This window comes from Trematomus bernacchii, unplaced genomic scaffold (assembly GCF_902827165.1).
Source record: "Trematomus bernacchii unplaced genomic scaffold, fTreBer1.1, whole genome shotgun sequence".
Taxonomy (NCBI): Eukaryota; Metazoa; Chordata; class Actinopteri; order Perciformes; family Nototheniidae; genus Trematomus; species Trematomus bernacchii.
In genome coordinates this window covers 11,103,393-11,128,315 of record NW_022987828.1, presented here as the reverse complement: position 1 = coordinate 11,128,315, position 24,923 = coordinate 11,103,393, and the positions used below count along the sequence as shown (strand labels likewise).

General features: G+C 41.3%; 1 protein-coding gene across 5 annotated transcripts in view; it reads right to left on the bottom strand.

The window, feature by feature from the left end:
- ctbp2a (C-terminal binding protein 2a) overlaps positions 1 to 24,725 on the bottom strand; it is a 65,708-nt gene extending 40,983 nt beyond the window's left edge. The window contains exons 1-2 of one of the 5 annotated variants that reach the window (XM_034152337.1): positions 24,634 to 24,725; positions 4,196 to 4,365 (exon numbers count right to left, since the gene is read on the bottom strand). In XM_034152337.1, the coding sequence (XP_034008228.1) occupies positions 4,196 to 4,253 (58 nt within the window). In that variant the 5' untranslated portion in view covers positions 4,254 to 4,365; positions 24,634 to 24,725. Of the gene's footprint in view, positions 1 to 4,195; positions 4,366 to 4,902; positions 4,994 to 16,149; positions 16,195 to 23,965; positions 24,256 to 24,633 lie in introns of those variants that run through there. The other 4 variants (XM_034152336.1, XM_034152343.1, XM_034152340.1 and 1 more) reach the window with 4 other exon arrangements.
- Between the last annotated feature and the right edge of the window lie 198 nt (positions 24,726 to 24,923).

Here is a 24,923-nt window from a genome sequence, read left to right as displayed (position 1 = left end):
ATGGAGTGGACAGAAGGAGACACAGAGAGGAGAGGACAGAGTGAGAGAGAGAGAAAAAAAAGGGGGGAATGAGAGAGTATGGGAACTGATGCTCACAGCAGATGTTTTACACAGTTCCCTTATTGCAGTTACACTCTTCTTGGCATTTCATCAAACCCACAACAGAAGAACGAGTTGCACCGAAGACATTTGGAAAGCTGATATGTAAACTAAACAATGCTGTTAAGCTTAATAAAGAAAGAAGTGTCATATTTTTTTATAAATCAATAAAACGTACTTTACTGGTGGATAATAAAAAATCCAACCTAAATCCTTTTGACAAGTGATGGTTCATTATTTAATTAGTCGTGTTAAATACAAAGGAATACTGCAATTAGCAAATATGTTCATGTTTTACCATAGTTTTCTTTGCAGGGCTGAGACATCTTGTCTGAAACATAGACACAGACTCTTGCATACAAATTATTTCCATAACTGATCTATCTGGCATCTTTTTTTATGCATCAATCTGTATATTATTTTGCCTACAGCTTTTGGCAAATGAAAAAGCAAAAATCGTAGTTTGTTGTTCATCTAATTTCTGTCAATTGACTATTTGTTTTAGCTCCACATTTTTAAAAGTAATACATTGAGTTTCAGGAGAAAAGCAGATTTACGATTTCAGCAAATGTCATTAATGTTTAGTGTGGCTGTTGTTTAGAGCGTCCTTTGCCACAAACATTGATCACAAGACATGATGTGTCCACAACTGGGTGGTCGCCTAAGCTATTTCCAGGGGAAACTCCTAATTTGATTATGGATTAACTGTCAAAAGTAGTTTGTAGTAGTAAAAAGACAAAAAATGTGTATCCATTTTTCACTTGTGAGGAATGGCTGCTTTGATCTGTTCTATTTCCATGAACGTTGCAGTGTGTTGTTGAGCAAGACAAAGAACAGCAGGAAGTTACTTTAGATTTACAGACAATATGACTAATTGATTATTAGAAATCAGGACAATCGCAGTCTTATTTTAAAACCACAAAAATCCCACATAAAAGCCGATAACAGTGAATCAGATATCCTCAGTGGTAAAACATCCACCGTTGCTTTGAAATCAACATTCCTGCACCGTGACTGCGTTTGATCGGAGTAAACAGCCACACTTGATCAGCCTTTTCGAATTTGATTTAGGCCACAGGCGCCGCTCAGTTAGCCACTCACCACAATGAGTAAAGATGTAATCAATGCACTCTGCTGTGAAACAAGTATTGGATTGACACACTTATCCTCAGAAGATAAATGGAGATTAGGGAAGCCTCTCCTGCCGTCTCGCCGTGTGCAACCCACGAAGGCAGTGCAATCACAATCACTCCACAACGCTCTTGTTTTGTCAATACTCACGATGCAAACTTTGATATCTATTTCACGCCTCAATCCTAACACTCTGTTTATAGATAATAGTGGGTGGCTTTGACATTATGTTGCCGAACACCCCATGCCTCTGGTTTTGAAATACCATTTTTATATGGTTGAGGAGATTTTACGCTACTGTGAAAACAGCATGATTCACCACCCTCTGATCTTATAACTTCCTCGATGTGAATCACCCTCCTCTACACATTTTTCTGAGCAGTTGTAGTGACTAACTGCACCGAGATTGAAAAAAAATCCCCCATCGTCATTGGTGAAGAATGACTTCATTTTTGATAAGCAGAGGAGACAATGCTTTAGATGTCTTTTGGACAAATGGAGCACTGCAGAACAGAAAATATTGTCTTGTGATGTTTAACATAAAGCCTGCTCCGACAGTCGTTCTTTTTGTATAAAAAAAAGAGGGAAAAAGCGTTTTCCAAGCGAGCGGGCTGGTGGTTTGGAGAGCTCTGAGATGCCACATGTGGCTCTCATTCTGAGGGTGGAAACAGACAGCATCACTGCTTCATTTATGCGTCATTATAATCTTTTTTTTTAATCTCAATGGGATTTTCCTTGGAAATGAACAAAGAGGAGCGTTGAAACTTGATACTCTGTCAAGTCTTAACTCGATATTTCTAAGAAAATCTCTCTGTCTTTGAGAGCGGAAGTGAAAACTAGAACTTCTGTTTTCTATTATACGAGTTAGAACACCTAAATAATTTGAAATAATTCGAAATAATAACAAAGAAAACCCTGCAACATAACCATGCTCACACAGTTCACTTCATTTGCGTTATTAATGTTCCATTTTATATAATTGTTCCCGTAATATGTCTGTGTGGAGCTGTCTTTTAACAAACATTTTCCGCATGAATCCAACACAGGTTAAACATCATAAGATTGACAGACCAGCTGAGTGATGGGTTTTAAGAATGGACAGTCCGGACAAACAGGATAAATATCTTTCCGGGCAGCAGAGACAGCGGTGAGAACGATCACAATGCCAGAGTGTGTGTGGGTAAATATGATGGACAAGGGGGAAGCAGTTATTGCCAGGGGATGCTTCAACAAAACGTGTGTATATATTGTGTTGTCCAGCGGTGTGTAAAGGCCGTCTAAAGTGTTTATAGTTGTATATTATTTTGGGGCGGCTGTGGCTCAGGAGGCAGAGCTGTCGTCCAATAATCACAGGGTCGGCGGTTTGATCCCTGGCTCTTTTTTTCCACATGTCAAACCACAAGTTGCTCCCAATGGACAGGCCAGTTCCTCACAAGGCAGCCAACTCCAACATGGAAAGGTGTAAGTGGGGTTTTCAGACCCTGTTTGACCAGCAAGCACTTTGTTGGAAGCATTATAACAGTCGCTATATGACCAGTGTAAATGCATGGGAACTGTAGTAATTTTTAAGGAAAACTCATCAGTAGTTGGTAAATGGGTTAAATGCAGAGGTACAATTTCACTGTGTGTGCTATGCTGTGCCGTGTGTGCCAAATAAAGAGGGTTTCATCCGATTCCTCCGTTTCTGTTGCGGTTTAACTTGCTGAATAAACCTCAAAGAGAGTTTGAGAGTTATAGAATCTGGTGGAATGCAGCTTTACCCACGTTACAAACGGAAAAACACAAAAGAATAATCTCGTATTTTACAGTGGGGTACATGCTGGTGTAAAAGCAAATGTTTGGACCTCCGTACAAACACTAATGCCTCATTTCCACTGCAGGTTTGGCTCAACTCTCTCACCATTTCGGTTTTTTTCAGTGCAGAAATTCCCCATTTAGTTTAGCCTGGGTTCTCAGCCGATGGCCATAACATAGCCATGTGAAACTTCCTTGACATCATCTACAATACTCCTTATAAAATCAGCAACCGAACGGAGGAACGTCTGCATTTTGTCCAAGCATAGTTTTGTGGGCTGCCATTTAAAAAAATCTGGGTTAATTGTGTACAAAAAAAAGTTATGGTTACAATTGACAGTAGCTTGACGGGTTTCTGGTGATTTGCTCTGACCAATAAGTGGTTGGCATGGTTTTAAATTTCACTTTCCAGTATCGGCTCAGCTTGCATTGAACTACGAGGTGGTATCAAAGAAAGTACCAAGTGCTATCCACAACCTTTACTAATATAAAAGGAGAAAGTAGAGCCATGCTTTAGTATGCATTGGAAATGTGGCACAAATCAACATTCAGCGGCTCGTGTCAGGGGTTAGGTACAAAAAGAAGTGAGACAAAAGAATATCTTTGCTGTCTTTCTCACACAAACAACCATTAATGCACGTACACACACAAATCAATCCCACTACCCGCTATAATCAATCCAAGAGCTCAGAGGACTGCTTCACTTTATTTCAAACTCTCCCTATTTCATCTCTCCAGCAATCTGGAAGCAACGAACTCAAGCCTCACTCAGTCATCAACCCAACCACCCCTACAACACACACACACACTATTTCTCCCTCCTAGGCAGCCTTCAAAGCTGAAGTTTGGAGCTTCGGCTGGTCCCAAGGCTCCCTTTTGACACACACAAACACACTTATGCAAAAGATCCCACTGGCTTTTCACTGAATTTGAAGCAGCAGGCTGAAAGGCTTAAATACTGGTGGAGATTTCCATATAACAGTGGGGTGAGTCTTTTATAGCTTTGACATAAATCTGTGGAACTAAAACTCTACGTTGCACGTACACACACAAAAACACAAGCATCCCACAACCAAAATAGTTCATTTCCAGTGACGTAATAAAGTGAAACAAGCGTCTCAAATCCACATAAAAAGCAGAAAGAAAAAGGATTTAACGGACACTGTCTCACCTTCACAGATCTTGTCGAGTCGCTGGCGTTTTACTTTATGTTTGTCGACCAAAGCCATCCCGTCACAGCTTCAAATTCTCTCTTCTCTTGATTTTTTCTTTTCACCTCTCTCCTCCTTAAAGTCTCAAATGTTCCAATCCTCCAGTTGTTAGCGTGACAATGATTTAAACCTGAAATCCAAGAAAGCATGGGACAAAGATTAGACTTACAGTAACATATCTTCCCAGTAAATCGTGCAACTTGGTTATTTATGTTTATTAATTGAATTTTAGGCGATTTAATAACTTAAATGTACTGTTTTATAAGAGCCAATTTACTGTAAAGTGTACATAATTGTTGCCATTTGATGAACATGTCTGAAGCTAATGTACAACACATTTTTGCAAATTAAAAGACAAGGTATGGTGAGTCAGTGTTTGGGTATTTCTTTAGCTACACCTCTAGTTTTGGCTTTAAAAGCTACTGATATTTAGTTGTAGTGTAGTAGTAAAATGAGCTGTGGCTTTAACAGACATGCTATTTCACCTCATGCTCATAAGGAAGCTGAGGAAGTTTGAAAACGTTTAGTCACTGCTAGACAACTCAACACAAATGTAGTGTCACTTCCTGAAAGTGCATTACTAAGAAAAACTAAAAATGTCTGACAGCGTCCACACACAGTTGTTTCCATCTCAAAACCCAAGCAGAATCAGTAATATGGCATTTACCTTGCTCAGACTCGACTCTCCACTAGAGGGAGTGTCATCTCAGCGAGCACCATTTATCCAATTTAATGAAGAAATGTCACTTCTGCTACCAGAGCCCCCAAACTGAGTGGAACACAGCGAAAAAGCAGACAAACACCGAGGGAGTAAATGAGGCGTTTTACCAATCATTCATGTTGTGTGACTGATGCTCCTCTAAAGAGCAATCTTCTAATTGGTTCCTGCTGAAGCCCGAGGGACACGGCACCGTTTTGTTTGGGGGGGGTGGGGGAAAGGCAGCAGACAGAGATAGACAGGGGATGGCCCAAAAAAACACACACACACAAGATGACAAGCAGAAATGTAGCCTTGCACACACGCACACACACACTCGAAGGGCAGCGTGTCACACGGAGGAATGTGGGTCAGTTAGTCAGCAGACGGGAGGGGGTTGTATCAGCAGAATAAAGACATAAAAGGGGGTTGGTGGGAGGGAGTGGAAAGTACTAGAAAAACATCGTCTAACAGGATGAGTACGCTGTGACACCATCCTCTTCCTACATCCTAACTGTATCTTTTTCAGCACTTCCGCACTTATAACCCATACCCAATTTCCATATTGCCTCTGGGCCCAATCCTAGAGTGCTGCACTTAGGGAACAGCTCTCACTTTACTATGTATATGATGATATATTTATACGACGATATATTGATATTTGCGCTGTTACTGCAATTACAACTGTTATGTTTTTTGGTGGAGTGGAGGGCAGGCTAAGCAATGAGGTTCAATTATGAATTGATGTTTGTGTTTTTATTTGGCCAGCTGTTGCGGCAGGAGGTGGTGCGCTGCTGCAGCTGAGAATTCAAAAGTTTGTAGGTGTTAAATGACTCGTGCATTCAACGATCTATGACCTCCTGTCTTTATCTGACACTGATAAACACATTTCTCTTCAGCAGTCAGCTGTGCTTCAGCTCGCCTCCTCCACAAGGTAAAGAGCTGAAGACCCACATGTGGGAGTCAGAGAAGAAGTAATTGAGCAAGAGGAAAGGCAGGAAGCAGTCAGTAAGAGGCGGGGGGGTTCACACCGCCTTGGCTATGAATAGACTGGAGGAGACATGCATGGGCATCTCCTACTCTGAGAGCATGAGCAGCAGCAATACGGGTCATGAGTGAATCTGGCCATTTAGTCGTTATTAACTCTTCTGAGCGACTTCACTGACAACTGCCTCTGTACAGTGCTGCAGGCTAGTGGTACATGCAGATGTAGGCCGCACAGGTGCCTGCAAACAAATAGTGAAAATGAAAAAGTTCAATAACATGTCGTGGTACAATATTAGGATGGGAACTTAATGATGCTCTATCAATCCACTAGATTTATAAAGACATCAATGAAAACATCAAAACTGCTTCTTAGATCAGCTTTCTGGTCATTTGTATAAGTTACATTCATTTTAATGTAAAGCAATAACAAAAACTAAGAGTATGTGTCAGGGCTTGGCAATAATTATGTTTAAACTGGGTTTGAACAGGAATTAGACAGGTTTTTGTAGCATCGTGACCCGATTCAAGCTTTAATTCGGGTATTGTAGATATAACGATGATTTGGACTATATCACTGAGCACTTGAATGAGGTGTGCATGTTCTGTAAACCACATATAATGTAGGTTTATGTGTTTGGGATTAACTGATTTAATGATGTTAATGATAATACTGAATATATATTAATTACGGTGGCCCAGAAGTGCAAGACACCACAGCATTTCACAAAACACAACAGCATTTCAGAAAACACTACAGCATTTCAGAAAACACTACAGCATTTCAGAAAACACTACAGCATTTCACATTGGACGGAAAGGGTATTCCTTTAGGGAGAACACTTCTTGTTTGTGATTGGACAGAGCCTGCCAGAGAAGCACTGCTGTGATTGTTTGTTTTTGCTGCCAGTCAAGAAATGAGGCTTCGTGATTGGTCAGCACCCGACAGCGCAACATGTCCCAACACATCAACCGTTAGCTGTTAGCACACACTCAGAGCTCACAGCTCCTCATATCTGTTCAGAAACTGGACAAAAGTTAAACAAGTACAAACCACAGACTGTCTATGTCATGGCGAATACAGTCGCTGCTTTATTTATGTCTGTATGACGCTGTTGTGAGTGTGGACGGAGCAGCTACAGGTTAGTTTAGAACTGGTCGATCCGCCCCCTCTCCAGCACGTCTTGTTTGAATGACAGGAGTAAACACTGACAGCTGCGGTGAAACTCGAGCGATTAGAGCGATGCGAAAAAACCATGAATTAATGCTTTATTAATTCATGGTTTTTAAGGGGCTTATCTCCATGTAAATACTATGGTAGACTACCCAATATTCGCATCGCTCTAATCGCTCGAGTTTCACCGCGGCTGTCAGCTGTGTTTGCTCCTGTCATTCAAACAAGACGCGCTGGAGAGGGGGCGGGGCGTATCTCCATGTAAATCCTATGGGAGATACCAACTACAACAAAATGAACATATTGACCGTGATTTAATTGTAATACACGTTTCAAAGTGATGCCGAAGTAACTACATACTGATACCGGTTAGTAAAAACCATGAATTAATGCTTTGACAAGTCTGCAGACAAGACGGCAGGCGAAAAGCTTTTAAAATGCGTGTTTTCTGAATGGAATCGGATCCATCAGGCTAAACTAACCTGTAGCTGCTCCGTCCACACTCACAACAGCGTCATACAGACATAAATAAAGCAGCGACTGTATTCGCCATGACATAGACAGTCTGTGGTTTGTACATGTTTAACGTTTGTCCAGTTTCTGAACAGATATGAGGAGCTGTGAGCTCTGAGTGTGTGCTAACAGCTATATGTCCCAACACATCAGCCGCAGTCTTGTCTGCAGACTTGTCAAAGCATTAATTCATGGTTTTTACTAACCGGTATCAGTATGTAGTTACTTCGGCATCACTTTGAAACGTGTATTACAATTAAATCACGGTCAATATGTTCATTTTGTTGTAGTTGGTATCTCCCATAGGATTTACATGGAGATACGCCCCGCCCCCTCTCCAGCGCGTCTTGTTTGAATGACAGGAGCAAACACAGCTGACAGCCGCGGTGAAACTCGAGCGATTAGAGCGATGCGAATATTGGGTAGTCTACCATAGTATTTACATGGAGATAAGCCCCTTAAAAACCATGAATTAATAAAGCATTAATTCATGGTTTTGATATGAGGAGCTGTGAGCTCTGAGTGTGTGCTAACAGCTAACGGTTGATGTGTTTGGACATGTTGCGCTGTCGGGTGCTGACCAATCACGAAGCGTCATTTCTTGACTGGCAGCAAAAACAACCAATCACAGCAGTGCTTCTCTGGCTGGCTCTGTCCAATCACAAACAAGAAGTGTTTTCCCTAAAGGAATACCCTTTCCGTCCAATGTGAAATGCTGTGGCGTTTTGTGAAATGCTGTGGTGGTTTGTGAAATGCTGTTGTGTTTTCTGAAATGCTGTTGTGTTTTCTGAAATGCTGTAGCGGTTTCTGAAATGCTGTTGTGTTTTCTGAAATGCTGTAGTGTTTTCTGAAATGCTGTGGCGTTTTCTGAAATGCTGTGGTGTCTTGCACTTCCGGGCCACCGTAATTAATAAAGTAATCAATATATCAATACAAAATGTAGAAGGAATATCTCCTCCCAAAAATGTTAGAAGGACTATATCCCCTAAAACTCTCTGAATAAGATCAATGCTCATCTTCTGTTTCCACTCATGGTCTCAACATGGAGGGATGGCAGAGCCCACCACCATCTTTAGAGCTATTTGACCAAAAACCCAAATATGTGGTATACATGACTTCATTTCCATAAATTAACTCCAGAGATGTTGACTCGTGCAAGAAGGAGATCCACTTCATAGCCAGAGAAAATAGAAAGTCGGCTGCACTAAGCGGGTTGAAAAGTCAACAGCAACTTTGAGAGGAGCTCTCAGACAGAGAAGTGCCGGAGAGGAAGTACAGTTATCCCGCAGCCCTTAGCCCCACCGCTGCTCGATTGTTGCTTGACTAAGTGCTGTTATGTAACTTAACAATAAGGGGATTGACCTGAGAGAAAATACGTGCTCAGTGCTGGAGGAGAGGAAGGGAAAGAGAGGAAAGTCACACACTCAAACACACATGCAAACAACGAGACACACAACTCCAGGGATTGTCTGGAGAAGGCATGCACTCTGCTCCACACTCACACACACACTCACACACTCACACACGCACGCATGCACGCACGCACGCACGCACGCACGCACACACACACACAGCACTGTGCGAAGTGTGGCTGGGAAGTTGTGTTCACAGGTTCTCTGACAAGTCTGTGAATGTTACCAAGTCAGATTGTGAAAAAATAAACTGTTGTTTGAACTGACTAATGATGCAAAACTCACAATATTCTTGGTAATACAAGTTTTGGTCTTATCTTTGTAGAAATATATACAATTCTGGTGTTTACGAACTACAGTAGGACCTAAGATTAAGATATCAGACATTCAGTTCATACCACTTGTTGCCAAATGTTGTCAGCAGTGTTGGGTGTAACGCGTTACAAAAGTAACGGAGTTACAGTAATGTATTACTTTTTGCTGTAACGAAGTAATGTAACGCATTACTAATGAAATTTGGGTAATAAACTACCCGTTACAATTCTCAGTAACGCAGTTACAACACATTTTAACCCGAAATTAAATGGTGTTTTGTTTTTTAAGAATTTACCAACATTGCGAGACATTCCGACACCGGGTAGATGTGCGGGTAGATTAGTAAACCTGGTGTTTACCCTTCAGGCTCATCAGTTGTTATGCTATACCACATTGCCCTTCACTGGATGTATAACGAGCTGCACTAAACTACATTTTAGCATTTAAAATACCTAGCCATTCTTTTGTGGTTATTTTGGTAAGTAACTCAAAAGTAATATAAAAGTAGTGTAACTCATTACATTTCAAAGACAGTAATATTGTAATGTAACTTATTACTTAAAAAAGACAGTAATAAGTCATATGTACTGTATTACATTTTGGAAGTAACTTGCCCAACACTGGTTGTCATGTAATTACATCTCCCCTTTCTACTTAGATGCATTTCACGCACTGTTGGATGGCAGTGAGCCATAACGCCTGAATGAGATCAAGATGTTTACAGAGTGGATCTACATAGTGTGTAGAGTGGATAGAGTGGATCTCTACAGTAGATCATCTACTGTAGAGTAATGTCTATTTGTTTGTCCTGAAGTATCCCAAACAGTGAATGCAACCCCCTGTTGTTCCTGTACTACAAATACCAGTTATGTTCTCAATGCCAATGTAGTTTTCTTGTGCTTTATTTTCACCTAAACAAACTTCTGCACCTTATAAAACTGAAAAATCAAATCAAATCAAATGTCGAGAGCTGAAATAATGATCTGACTAATACATTATTAATTATCACTGTTTAAATAATAATGTAATACATGAGTTAATACATTATTCAGTAAAATGTCAAATACTTGTTATTGATTCAAGCTTTTTCCAAAGTGAGAATATAAGGTGCTTTAAATCATTGCAACAGAATATGTTGTGTACCATTGGTTAAATAAAGACAGACAATTACAAAATGTAAAAATAATTAATAATAAAAAATACCAGGCAGATTAATCAAGACTTAAAATAGCTCTGCAGCGATGTCAGGAATAGTTCATTATGGGATGTGTCATGTTAGACAGGAAGTGCCAAGTAAAATACAAAACTGTCTCTTAACCAGCAGTAAGAGGAAACACTTAACTCCCCAGTGATGATAAAAAATTGCTACCAACACTTTTTCCCTACCAGCAACATGCAATACTAGCCACTAGAAATAAATCATGCACGCATTATGAGAGTCATTCATGTGATAATGCAAAGCCCTTTAAAGCCCATTAAGTCCACTAGAAATCCGCACTGTGTTGCATGTATTGGCTACAGAAGCATGACGTTTAAATGCAACTCACATGATTAAATTAGAGCTTATTTATGCACTTTAAAAATTGATAGATAGTTTGGTTTAAAGTTAAAAGCTTTAAACACAGTAGCAGACGTACACCGCAGACGTGATTTAGTCACAGCTTCTTTACCGTGTCTCTCAAACAGAAGTAACGTTTTCATCAAAGTGCCACAAAATAATTTAAAGTGCCGCGCGACACATTACATTGCATTGTTGCAGCTGTTGCATCACTCCAAGAAGTGTTACATTCAAACAGTGCTTCTGCATCTTACACCCTTACATCAAGACATTTCACTAGCAGAAAGAGCCAGTTTTACACTTCAGAAAGATGTCTTCTTTCAGCTCTGTGTGTTACATCTCTTTCACTCGCGCTCATTCTTTTTCACTTCTTTTGTGATGAGCGGTACATAACAAGGCAGGCAGCCCAGGAGATCTTGTTTCAGTTGGTAATAGCACAGAAGACTCAGAGGGAGGGAAGAGAAAGTGAAAGAGGTCTTTTTCTGACTGAGGCCATCTCTCAGAGGAGCCCTCTCGCCAGATTAAGAAACCTGTGGGTTTGGTTAAAGGTGAAAAGGCAAAGAATGAAGTTAAGCCTCAGCTTTGACTTTGTCTTAACACGTGTTTGACTGAAATATCTGTGGAGGCTTTTCATTACAAAGGGGGAGTTTCACCTAGAAAAGAAAAACATCTTGCTCTTTCCTTTTTTGGTTCAGCTGAGCTTCCAGCCCTTGACCTCAGTGAACTAGTTTAACTATGTGAACTTGATGACCACCAGCACACACACACACACAAAAGGGACTGAGCTGTGAAGGTATGGCTTTGTAGTCAAAGAATAAGCTGAAGGGAAACCTGGTGCCCTGTGGATAAACTGACCCTTTTGACTCTTTACCATCAGTCATTGTTTGAAAGTGCAACCTTTTCTCTTCATGTGACAGCCATGCGCTTCACACATCACATTATTAAAAAAGGGAAAACTTTGACACTTTGGGAAAAACAAACATTTAGTTCTTACGCTTCTGTACTTACACAGATTAAACACATTTCATATGATCTGATAGGGTGATATTTTTACCTTTGGACAGAGCCAGGCGACACGTTTCTTGTTTTTATGCTAAGCTAAGCTAATAAATTGTTGGCCCAACATTATATTACATGTCATTTGTTAGACGCTTTTATCCAAAGCGACTTACATACATTCAGTACTGTGGACAATCCCCACAGGAGCAATTTGGGGTGAAGTGTCTTGCCCAGGGACACAACGACATGCTGACTGCAGTGGGACTCGAACTTGCTACCCCCTGATACCAAGTCCAGCACACTAACCACTGAGCCACAGCCTCCCAAGCTTCATTTACTGAACAAACATGAGGGTGCTATCAATATTCTCATTTACCTCTTGGCAAGAGCGAATAAGCGCATTTCCCATAATGTCGACTAATTCCTTCAACAACTGTGAGGAATGTGGTTCAATATTCTAACTAGCTACAGTAAAATCTCATTACCGCAGCACCTCATAGGACAGGGGTGCCTTGCAGTCAACATTTTGAGGAAGAATTGTGAAGCAGCTACCCAAAGTGACTGCTTAAGAGTCTATGATTTATGTCCCTGAAAGTGCAAGACAGCAGAAAAAGAAGAGGCAGAGAGGGGAAGGTGGTTAAGGTTTCCCTTCTCTCATTAATCGGATAGTTTGGGCTCCGAGGGGCACGTAAAACTGTCACTCAGACCGCTGATTTACACCTCCCTCCTTCCTGCCAGTCTCTTTATTCCTCCAACCCTCCCTGTCTAAATACACCAGTTACTGACAATTACAGCCCTCCTCTTTCTCCCTCTCCATCTTCATCACTATCCTCCCCAAGTCTGTCAGTCCATCTGTGCCTCTCCATGTGTCGTGTTTTCCTCCTTTTGCATGTCCTGTCAGCCTCTGGCAGACAGCGTCCTTTTTATTCCCCATTTCTCCTTTACATTGCTTTTTCTCTGAACCATTTTTCCCATCCTCCCCCTCCCTCTCCCTCTCCCTCTCCCTCTCCCTCTCCCCCTCCCATTCTCGCCATCTTTCTCTCCTCTCAACTCTGAACAAAATGAGACTGCAGCAGCACTAACTGCTGACTTGGGCTAATGCACCATTTTGTAATAATGCCTATTCGTTTAAGTCACCAAGGAAACGCATAATGGTGACATTATTGTGCACAGCAGCCTGTATGTCTAACCCAGCGAGGCTCTCAGCATGGCCTGCATTCCTCCTCTCTCCAGCTCTTTACATCTAATGAACTAAAACAAAGTCTGGCATGAAATCTCCGCTGAAATAATTGGCTCGTTTTCTCACAACACAGGCCACTGAAGACTTAAGAATAAACAGACTATGCTCGAATTGAATGACAAAAACGTTTTAAACACTTTGCTTAATATCATGTGGTTGCTTTTAGTCTTTACCTGGTTGACTAAAGACTGGATGTACTCATCTTAAACCACACATACATAGCTAAAAGCACACAGGCAATCACACCAAAACATGTGGTACTTAAGCTGACAGATAAAAGGCCGTGTCCAAGAGGGTTTTATTGTGGTGATAAAACTGTCTTTTCCCATTTCCTGTTGAAGATCTTTTTTATCTGGAGTGACAAAGACCAGAATGGAGTGTTAAACTGCAGACTAACCCTATATAAGCAAAATACATTTGTAACAATTGGACTCATTTCTGTTCAAGGTCAGCCTGGGAATGGTGAATAAGTGATGAGTGGTAGAAATCATAATTAAAGCAATTTAAGGACATGCGGATGATCACAGCTAAGAAGGATGTACGCAAGGTTGGTTAAGTGATATGTTGTCATGGATGCAGTCAAAATAAATGACTATGAGTCAACGCCCAATTGTCCTGAAGTTATCATTAAGGCCTATTTGATTAGTACCTTACATACATTTGTTGTGTTTTAGAAACTGGAAGGAACTCTACGTGATATATCATTTAATTCATTTCCACCAAATCCCTTCAGAATAGTTTTAGTATAATTAGATACACTTGTTTTGTGTTGTGAGGTTGGCGAGTGCCAGTTTTAATTGTTGAACTCGATGATCTGTCTTTTCCTACCAATTAACGACTGAGCACCTGATGCATATGCAACAGCTGTAAAAGCAATTAAACTTCAAATTAACTGTAGAGATTAGTTCACGATGTAAGTGCAAACGCTCATATTTTAAATGAGCTTCTGTTCCCAAATTTATGTTTTCTAAAGGAGGTTAATCATTATACAGAAATATAATCCTCACTACAAGTGAGAGCGCTTCCTGAACCACTTGGTCATATTAAGGACGTCGTTTTAATCAATCAAAGCTGATCTTTGGCATGTAAAAGTTTAGAAATTTAGTTTCTATTTGCATCATTGAATAATTGATTATTGAATGTTTTTTCTCTTTTCATAAAAGGAGTAGCTTACAAAAAGGGTGAGCAGATGTTGCTGTGCCAAGCATGAAACACAATTTGTTCTTTCAGTTTTGGATACAGGTATAAAAGTACACATATTGGCTCAGGCCTACATACATTTTATTTTTACACTCTGCCTTTTGGTTTGCAACACAAAAATGACAATGTTTAACAACCTAATAAAGGAACTGTCTAACAAGAAGTTTTTGCCTTTGCATGTGTGGATTGAAGGTCAGGCTGGATGACTTTAGGTAACATTTCAAAATGTTCAATATTGGTGCAAACCAGGAACCGCAGCAATCTGCCCAATACCTTGAAAGCAAACAACGTGGAAGGTAAGTAGACTGTAAGTTAGTTGGGTAAATGGGGTTGAGTGAAAGCCAAGCTTGCCTCCGAGGCCGACTCGCTGTGAGCTGAACGCCACTGACCTAGATTAATACCAACCACAGCAGCGCCAGGACTATTAAACACACCCCAGCTTCCTGTATCCTGCCTTTCTGTCGGTGTGTGAAATGATTCCATCTGTCAGTCTCAGCTGGGCTGTGAGAACACCGTTGAACGCTGCTGCCCACACACACACACACACACACACACACACACATATATATACGGACACAGACGTGGCGGCTGAGAACTGGGGCCAAGGTGGGTGTCTGGCTGCATCCAGCCTCCAGGGAGGGGGGGGCTCAGAAAACTCTGCCCAGCATGGAAGGCTCGAGGATGGGGAGCGAGACGGGAGATAGCGACTGTGATCAGGAAAGCAGCAAACCATCATATAAACCAGTGTTCCTTTACAAGGCTTTATACTTGAGTCAGTTCAACCTGAATAGAGCTCTTTTCAATGACAGCAGGCTTTGTCTTTCTACTCCCCCTCTGATGAGTACCTTGCTTGGTGTAGTCTCTTTTCAGCCCATAATAGGGCCAATGTATTATTAAATGCATGTGTCTATTTCTTTATGTGTGTGCAGGTATGTGTGTGTTTCCCTGCTTTAATGTATATTTAAGAGTGCATCAGGCAGGTTTGTTAAACCGGCATGCGTTCCTACCAAGGACAGCATCTTGTATTCTATGGATATTACAGAAAAACAGCCAGCCAGCACGCCCCTCAGCCCCCTGTGAGTAAAAGCACACAGAGATGAAGCTGAGGGGAAATAGAAAAGAGATAAGGGCACAGACGGATTAGGATGCACAACTGATATTCAGAATAAAATAAGAGAAAGAGAGCTTAGCACTCTACATAAAAGAAAGGAAGAGAAAGGTCGGAGATGAGGTTCAACCAAAGGAGAAAAGACTCGAACAAGTGGGTAAGATATGGAACAAAATGCTATGTTCTTTGAGTTTTGGGAAATATTTCCATATTTCCAAATATTTTGGGAAAAGACCATGAAAAATATATTAAGACATATAGTCTCCGTTCAAGTTTATCAACCTTTTTTGCGGACTGTGTGCAGTGAAATGAAAAGCTTTTCTCACTGCACATTAGACAAGATTCATATGAAAAACAAATCTCATAACAACAAAAGAAACTGTAACAACAGCATGAAATGACTGGTGCATAGAACACCCAATACTTCCCTTGGTACATCAAGACAAAAATAAGAAGATCTTCCAGCAGTGCTGCACTGACTGCATGTCTGAATCGGATAAAAGGACCTTTCTCTTTCTTCATATTCAAATGTGGCTATGCTGCTCTTTTTCTTTCTAAACAGTGAGTTCAGTATGGCTGTAGGTAAAACATCAATCTTGTGCTTCAGCAAAACCCCTGACAGGGCAATACCAATGAACTGTAGCTCTGGTATCGTACTAATGCACTCCTCGATCTACTGATGGCACAAAATGTCATTATTGGAAAGATGTTCACCTTGGGTCAAAAGATGTTGCACTTTCAGTCTGAGTCAGTGTTTCCGCCAGACCAGGGCTGAGAGGGCGTCCACCCCCCGAGAGCGTCGTGTCACGTGACTTGAATTTTGAATTGAGCCGTCCCTTAAGTTATAGATACTATCTCTTTACGTATTAGTGATGGGAATTCATTTGTCTCGGCTCACTAAGAAGAGCCGGCTCTTTCAGCTCCTAAACGGCTCTTCATTTTACCACAGTTTACCACGGAGCCTCAGTTTCGCCGCTGCGAGGCTCCGGTGCTCGCAGTTCACGCGCGTGCTCCACTAGCACCCCCCGTCAAGGCTCGCCGGCAGTACACTTTCCGTCACGATCCTGTTCAGGAAATGTTATATATTTATGTCTCTGCCAGATTTATAGTATAAAAAAATGAATAGGTTTTGGAAATTTGCACCATACACGTGTATAATGCCTTAAAACAGCATTTGCCAAAGCTGTCTGAATACCCCAGAGACACATATTTCTAACCTCACACAGAGTCCCGAGGGGGGAATACACTGAGTAGGAGGGACTGAGAGTCTGTGGCTCCGTCAAACATTAACCCACAGTAAATCCTTTTTGTTCAGGATCAGGATTCAAACATCTCCATACGGGTGAAAATCAAACATGTCTTTGTGCGAACAAGCTGACAAGTTGAAAAGCCAACCATCCCACAGAGCTTCTCAGCAGCAGGAATCAAAGAATTAGCCTCGGGCTCGCCAAACATTGGTTATATCCATATTCATAAAAGAGATAGCTGAGACGATAGGACTCCATCGCTCAGCTCCGCCACTCACTTTGTCAACACTTCCACAGCTGCTTGCAACGGAGTAGATAATATGCCACTTTTCCCCACAGATGAGTGATGAGAATCAGGATCACAGCACATCCTGTTTATCTTACTGAACAGCAACAAGTAGATAACTGCTTTTGTGTGACATTGTGTAAGCTTTTGTGCGCGTGTATGATGCTTTGTAGCAGCAACAATGCTGATATCCAATGCAGATTTAAATCAATGGGAAGTGCAGCCTCTCATTTAACAGTGTGGTTGAGGAGTCAAATGGTTTCATGGACATCTGCCAGATTTCCCTGTTTGGACTCCTGCCAGTATTTATGCAAGCAAAGCGGCTGTTAGATACATGAAAGTGTGGTGTGTAGGCAATTTTAACCTGGACCGCAAGGATAAACGTACGGCATTAAAAAATAAAGGTTGTGTTATCCTATTGGCCCGAGAACCCTGCAACACAAGCATTGAAACAGTGAAAGTAAAATAAAATTACTACAACATAATCGCCAATATCAATGGATGTTCTTGCGGGGGCAGTAACCCATACAAATCTTTCATGTCAAAGTTAAACTAACTTACTAAACTTGGTAAACTTTGGCACACAAACTCACAGAAAGCAAGCTGGTTTTCACACTGCTGACTTCTGAGTGCACAAAGAGCTGAAAAGTCCATAATGGAGGAAGCTATCATGACTTATTGTTACCAGGCTTTCCTGGTCTACACTGCAGGGTTCAGACGAGAAAAACATGTTGTGTTATACAGGTTACTCGACAAATAAGGCAATTATTGATTCATAAAATATTTGCTGCAACATGATCAAGTAACCCGACAGACTACATGACGAATCAATGCTGGCCATCTTTAACAATCAGCGTATCTATGAGGAAACGCTTGGGATATGGAACAAAATTGGAGATACATGTTTCCATGTGTGACGCTGGCTGTCTTGTGTTCAGAAAAGCCTTTAAAAAGGAAGAAAAACAACTGACCTTTTCTCTGTTTCACAATTACATGTGCAGCACCAACAACATCCTTATCTATCACATCAATGCTCTTTTGCTTCACCAATGTTACATTTGAAGAGTACTTTTTAGAAATACAGAATTACACCGATGACATTCTACTTCTTTCCCCTTAACTACAACTTCGCCTGAACAAATAAAACAATCACTTAATAATACTATTATTGAGAGTGATACTAATACAAAGCATTCCACATCTATGATTTAAGTCAAATGTCCGATAACTGACTCAAATTCAATACATTTCAGCTAATGACATCATGAATTTAAATGTGTCCATACAATCTCAAAACTAAAGCGCTAGCAGGGCTCTGAGAGCAGAAACTTCACTAGTAGGTCAAAGTCCAGTGAGAGATCCATAGCACTTTTGGCTACTGGGAACAAACAGCTCATAATAAACCAAGGTCTCAACGCCTCACTACAGGGCTGCCGAGCCAGAGCCCCAGGGCCCACATCTGAGACGAGCAGCCTACACAGCATCAGCAAGCTTGTAAAACAAGCTGTTAAACTTTATCTGCATCATAACCGTCGTGATAATATACCACAGATGCCAGATTTGAAAAAAAGAAAAAAAAAAAGATTTCCCTGAGGTTTGTTTATCTGGATACAAGTCCATTATCTGTGCCTCTGTTGAGAATCTCAATGCTGCCATAAAGGAAAGTGATAATTTATTTTTTTTAAACTTCAGACTCCACATAATCAGTTAATAAAATGAGCTGATGCACCTTTCAGATCTATTAGAAGTAGCACTCAGACAGTGTGCATGCATACTGAAAGTGTACTGCACTACTCCACATTCAAACATCCTATTAGCCTGCACATTCACAGAGACATTAGCATTTAAATATGCAGGAGCTGTGCTCCTTTCAAAATGCCATTTTTACTCTGTTGCAAGGAGAGTTCTCCAGTTGTCATAAACAACTTTTTTTTTTTATCATTCAAGGACCTTTTCAAATGTCAGGGCCAATCAAACACAACACGACAGGTCTCTGGGTGAAGAAAACACCGCTCAGAGGGCAGAGAAGAAAAGCAGACTTATCATGCATATTCATGTGGCTGGAAGGTTCAATGACTGCTGTCTCTGAGGATTGTGAGGAGTGGCAAAACAGTTTGTGTTGTAGGAGACAGCTGCAAAAAAAAGTAAGCTTTTAACTATTTCCCCCCCCCATCACCATGTCCAAATGTCAATGTCAAAGCCCCACAATGGGCAAAGCTCTGTGTGCCCACAAGTGACTCCCAAAACCCCAACACCAACTCTTTCCCCCCTTTTCTCCCCGTCAGCAATTTTGGGCAGAAAGTTTTCTCTGTGAAGTGGGGCTCAGCAGAATGGCAAACAAACAGAGCCATCCCTCCCCTGGCCAGGGCCCACTTCAGCATTTTAGACATCTCTTTCACCCTGCCTCACATCAGCAGGATGGATCCTCCTGACACAAGTCTATGTCAGCTGGACTGGAATATGGGCTCTGCAGAGACACAATGGACCCCTTCCCCCTCCCCCTCCTCATGCCCACCTCCCTCCTGAGACGCTGAGGCAGGAGTGAGCGAGAAGGAAGGAAGAAAAAAAAAAAAAAATGAGGAACTAAATCACAATACATATGCTTGTACTTTCAGAACTGCACGCCCCACTAGTATCTTCCTCTCTATCCGTTTCTGTCTTTCTCCCTTCTTCACTTCCTGCCGCTCTTCATTAGTCTCCGTCTCTTCTCTCTAGCTACAGCAAGGCACAGTCACCCAGGAGGACATTATTAGCTGTCAGCATTAACAACCAGCGTAGCAGCAGCAGCAGCAGCAGAGTTGGTTTCATAACAATGGTCACAGAGAGCCTCTTCTCTGCCCAGAGAGAGGAGCAGGCAGTCAGGACAGCCCACTGCGTGCAGATGGTGCTTTGTCTCTGCTAGTTCCTACAAAAGTGACACGCAGACACAAACGCAGGCACACATGTACATGCACACATAGTTGGAAGAGGGTGCCACTATTCATTCCTAATCCTCTGTGGTTTGCATGAAAGTTAATGGCAGGTGTTTAAAGCTCTGCCTTTGCCAAGTGAAGGAAGGGGAGGTGAGTGGGAGAAGATCAACTCTCTTTTTGTCCATGCTGGCAAAGAAACATACACATGCTTTTCCATGTTGGAAAGCGAGTGTTTTACATCCCTATTAGATCTGAAAACTACGCCCCTTCATACACCCCCCCCCCCCCCCCCCCCCTCCCAGCTCCATCTATCTCTGGCATAATGTCCATGCATGCAGTTGAGAGCAATTAGGACTTCTTTGGAGGAAAATAGCCAGTCATTAAGGAGGAGCAGGGAATCCAGTGTGATGGTGTATGCCAGGTGGGAGGCTATTAGACAGCCAAGTGGTGTGAGCAAACTCCCATGGTCATAAATACAGGGAACAGTAAACATTCTCCACTGCAGCCAAGCGCTTTTCTCCAATAATATAATGAGTTAATAATTTAGAGAAATGCACATTTATGCAGCCACAACCTACTGTACCAACACTCACTATACTTAAAGGCTACAGTCATTTAAAATGTAACAGTGGATCTTCTTGCACAGGTGTCTTTTCGCAACCATTCATTTTGCTTTTTATACCTGTGCTTTTCTTATTGTGACATGTCAACATGACTTTATGTACAAAAAACTAAACGCTAAGTGTACTTTTACATTATAAAACTGACAGTTAGTTATTGATTAGTTGAGCAATTAGTCAATGACCCAACAATGAATGGACTGCAATTTGTATAATCAAACATTTGAAACATTTACTCGTTTCACAATTTCAGATGTTTGCTGCTTTAATAGGTTGTATATTATTGTAAATTGAAGATATATTTAATAACAGGGCAGACAAAACCAGCAATTTGCAGACGTCACCCTAAGTGAAGTGATTTGTCAAAACATACAGGATCCAAAGATGTGTGTTCTTCAATAACACATCAATGTCTTTTTTAACTCAAAGAGAAAATTCTTCAAAGATATAAGATCTTAACGAATTAAGATCAAAGCTTAAACGTCATTTTCTCCACAAGCTGCAACACTGAATAAGCCTCCAAGCCATTTAACACCAACATTGATGCAGTGTTGGTCAGATATAACAATCCAAATCTAAGAAAAGCAATTCTATCAGTTTATCACTTTTAGTATTTAACATTTGGCATCAATGTGCAGATACAATTGAGCAGTTTTATGTTAGATTGTCTGAATTAAAAACCTTAATGCTTTCAAATGCAACACTGGGCTGTAATTTACTGGCTTTCTAGCCACTGAAGCAGCTGAACGGGGAATGACTAACAATAAACCACATCATTTTGGATTGGTAAAGATGACAAACAAGCTTGTAGGAAGCCAATGTTACAGAAGCAAGCTTAAAGGGCGATGTGAGAACATGAAAAATTACTTTGGCTGCACTTAAGAGCAAACTTCCCTGGAGGTATCTATTTCTCCATACCTCATACATCATATACGAGTGTAGTACACAGAGAAAACTGAAGAAAACATCTGCTTCTAGCTTACTCTTCCTAAACTGTCCTTCACAACCACAAACAAAAATGTACTCTGGGAGCTACTAAGACACAACATAGCAAGTTATAACAAGCAAGAAACAGGTGCTTGAAATGTGTAGAGTGCACCAATTACACTAAACACCGTAGATTTGTGTCCTCAAAGTGTTCTTTAAAACAAAACTACCACCAGCAAGCAAGAGATGCAGTACTACAGTTGCTCAAAGAATAATTGAAGAACAGTTGTCCCCTCATCATTTTCAAAGCCTCTAAAGCTCAAAGTTCTTAAGTTGCAAAGTGAGAAAAATCTTTGTTTTCAACATCAAAGTCTTTATACTTGCTCAGAAGTAAGCTTTTCAAGATCTCCTTGACAAAAATACAGACTTTTTTGAAACAGAGAACTGGAAGTATTGCATTATGAAACTAGGAAAAAAGCTAAATGAATAGCAATGAATGTATAAAACTCTTGAATAAAGAAAAACCTAAGAATCACTTAAGAGAAACTTGATTGCAGCCACGTCAACATCTGTTATATAAATGCTCTGATTTAGCAAAGCAGTATGTCTGACTGACATCAGGCTGTACATTTGCGGCCCCTTGCAGATGGCTCGGTGTAATTTCACACCCATTACCTCCTCTCCACAATACATAGCACAATCACATGACAGTAAAATCCTCTCAAACCAACTCCTATGGGGACTCCTAGAAGCCGTTAGTGGCCTGGCCATTATGGGAATTCTCAGAAGAGCTCACAAGAGCTATTTCAGCAGCGTCCAAATTACTGTGTTAAATGGAGTATTAGGCTCTGAAAATATGATTAACCAATTGTAATTGCTTTTCTTCTGTGACTTCAAAACAGGCGTACAATGCACGGTTTTGATTCTTCTCTGTTGCTGTGCTCCTCTTCGTTATGCAGGAGTCATGAAAACAATGCAAGAAATTCTCACAAATAAACATAACATGCATTCACTGTCCAAAGAAAACCAAGATGGTGAGCGACAGTGAGCGACAGCACCTGTGCTTTCAAAAACCATCATCTCTCCCTGCATCGATGGACTTGCTCTCCCAGCTTGCCTCTCTCCGCTATCCGGCGTGTTATAAAACAGCAGAAACGCACAAATGAGTCCCTACACAAGCATGTTGTACAGCAGATCAGCCATGTACAACAGTGCTTTGTACAAGAACAAATCATGTTTGTAATCACAGTACACCGACTCCACCAGTCACCAGGGAATATCTGTTCAGGCAAATGAGACTCCAATACAAACATATGCACACACACACACGCCAACATTGATAGCTACCATCAAGCACAAGCTGTATGCATGGAATAATAAATATTAAAGCGTTGGTTTTGCATTTTCTTGGCATTTTCCACCTCGGAGATAAATCAAAAAGCCTGATAGGAGCTGCCATGTACATTGCAATGCTGCCTGGGATGGATCTGCCTAGGGAGGCCAGCTTTCATATCTGAACACATGCAGGCGTGAGAGGAAGTTCAACCCCCAGCGGAGTTGAAGGCGACGGATGAGGGGAGGGATAGGGAGAGGCAAACAAGAATGGGGGGTGTTGTTGCAGGTGGCAAAAGGGAAATCCCAATGACAAAACTTAGCAGTGCTGTCGCCGTTACGTCATCAGGTGTGTGCTTGTGATGTAAAGACACTATATGATCTTCTTTTGAGCTGATCAAATGTTCTAATAAACATTAAAGGCAAGAATATGTCTCTGGAAGTGTGTAAGGCCAAGGCCTGCATATCATTAACAAAAGGCCTTTTCTCTGTGGGCAGGCTCCACTTTAAGTTCCCTTGCCTGTTGTGACAATGCCCACAGGGGGAGAGCAGATGTCCGTTGCCAGCAGCACATCTGCATACAGCCTCAATCCCCACCCCTCCACTGGCCAGACAATGGAGCCGCCCTCCTCCCCTTCCACTTGAATCTTTCTTCCACTGGAGCATCCAAGTGCAGTAAAAAATAACAAAACAAAAAAGAAAGGGGGAGAATAGAGACTCAATGCCGGTCGAAACTGTGAAATAAAAAGGAATTATCCTCCTATTTAAAGTAATATTCAGAGGTTCATATGGATGCTTGATGGTGCACCCAGTGCAGTTCAAGTGGATTTGTTTGGTATGCACTGCATGCTAGCAAGAAATGTTGCACAACACACTAGTGCCAAACTTTTGATCAAACTCTTGAAGTCTATATGTCTTCAAATGTATCTTGCAAAACAATATTGTGCAAAAAGAAATGCTCTCAGTGGAGCTTTAATACATTCACAACACTACCTTGTAGCTGCACAGCTCATTAGCAACTTAATAAAGCCTATTCCAACATCACTATGAAGTGTATCGGATAATGTCTACTCCCTCTCTTGTCCCTCCTTGCTGATGGCGCAGGGACACATGGACAGCGACTCGAGTATAGCTTTCAAAACTATACCCCGGTGGAGCACACACTGACATTTGTACACCACCTTTTGCAATAATCTTGAATCCTACCTCGACTGGATGTTTACTGAGAGTTCAAACGTCGGCTTTTGGGGCTCCAGAAATAGCATCGCAGGCTACGCATTTCAAATCCGCTTGTTATCTCGGATTTAGATAATGATCCACCTTTAGATGACATAAAAACTTAATCCTGAACGCAACGGGACAATCTCCGGCGCTGGGAAACGGTGCCTGCTGTCGGTTTTACGGGGGGAAGTGGCGTCGGATCTCGGTGTGCCTGGTTATCCTGCTGTTTACTTCTACGGTTCATAAACACTCCTATTCTTTTCCTCCTGCCAGAATTGAGAGGTGTGTATCAGTTTGCTTTTCCTTTTTTTCTCTCGCTTTTTGAGTGAGGCGGAGCCTTTGCCCACTTCTCCCGCACACACACACACACACACACACACACACACACACACACACACACACACACACACACACACACACACACACACACACACACACACACACACACACACACAACACATTACTTTGATGGAGATGGGACAGTGGGAAATTGCGAGAAAGGCGATTTGTGATCTGTCAAAAATGACTAGATTGTTGCTATTTTGTAGTTTTTTCTGTTAATTTCACATTTTGACCACTCGAATGGAATTGTGTGCTTCTCAAAACCTTATTTAAGCAACACTTTAAAAGGATTAAGATTGTAGCCTACTTACCTACACGATGTTATTGGGTCCTATAATCAACGCGATTTGTGAGCTCATGTTTGTTTTTTTGTAAGGACCAGCCGCGTTGTGTAAACTTGTGCTAACTTCTAAATTACTTGGGCTGAACCTTCAAAACAGGAGGCGTGTCTTTGGCCAGTTAAAGTTAAATGTAAAGTTGCCTCAAAACTCCTGAAATAACCCCTCCATCAAAAAGCAGTAAATAGGCTAGGCTGCCTCAGCTAACGCTAAACACTCAAGCATCACGTGTGCAATGTAACACACTTTTCTTATTTAGTTTT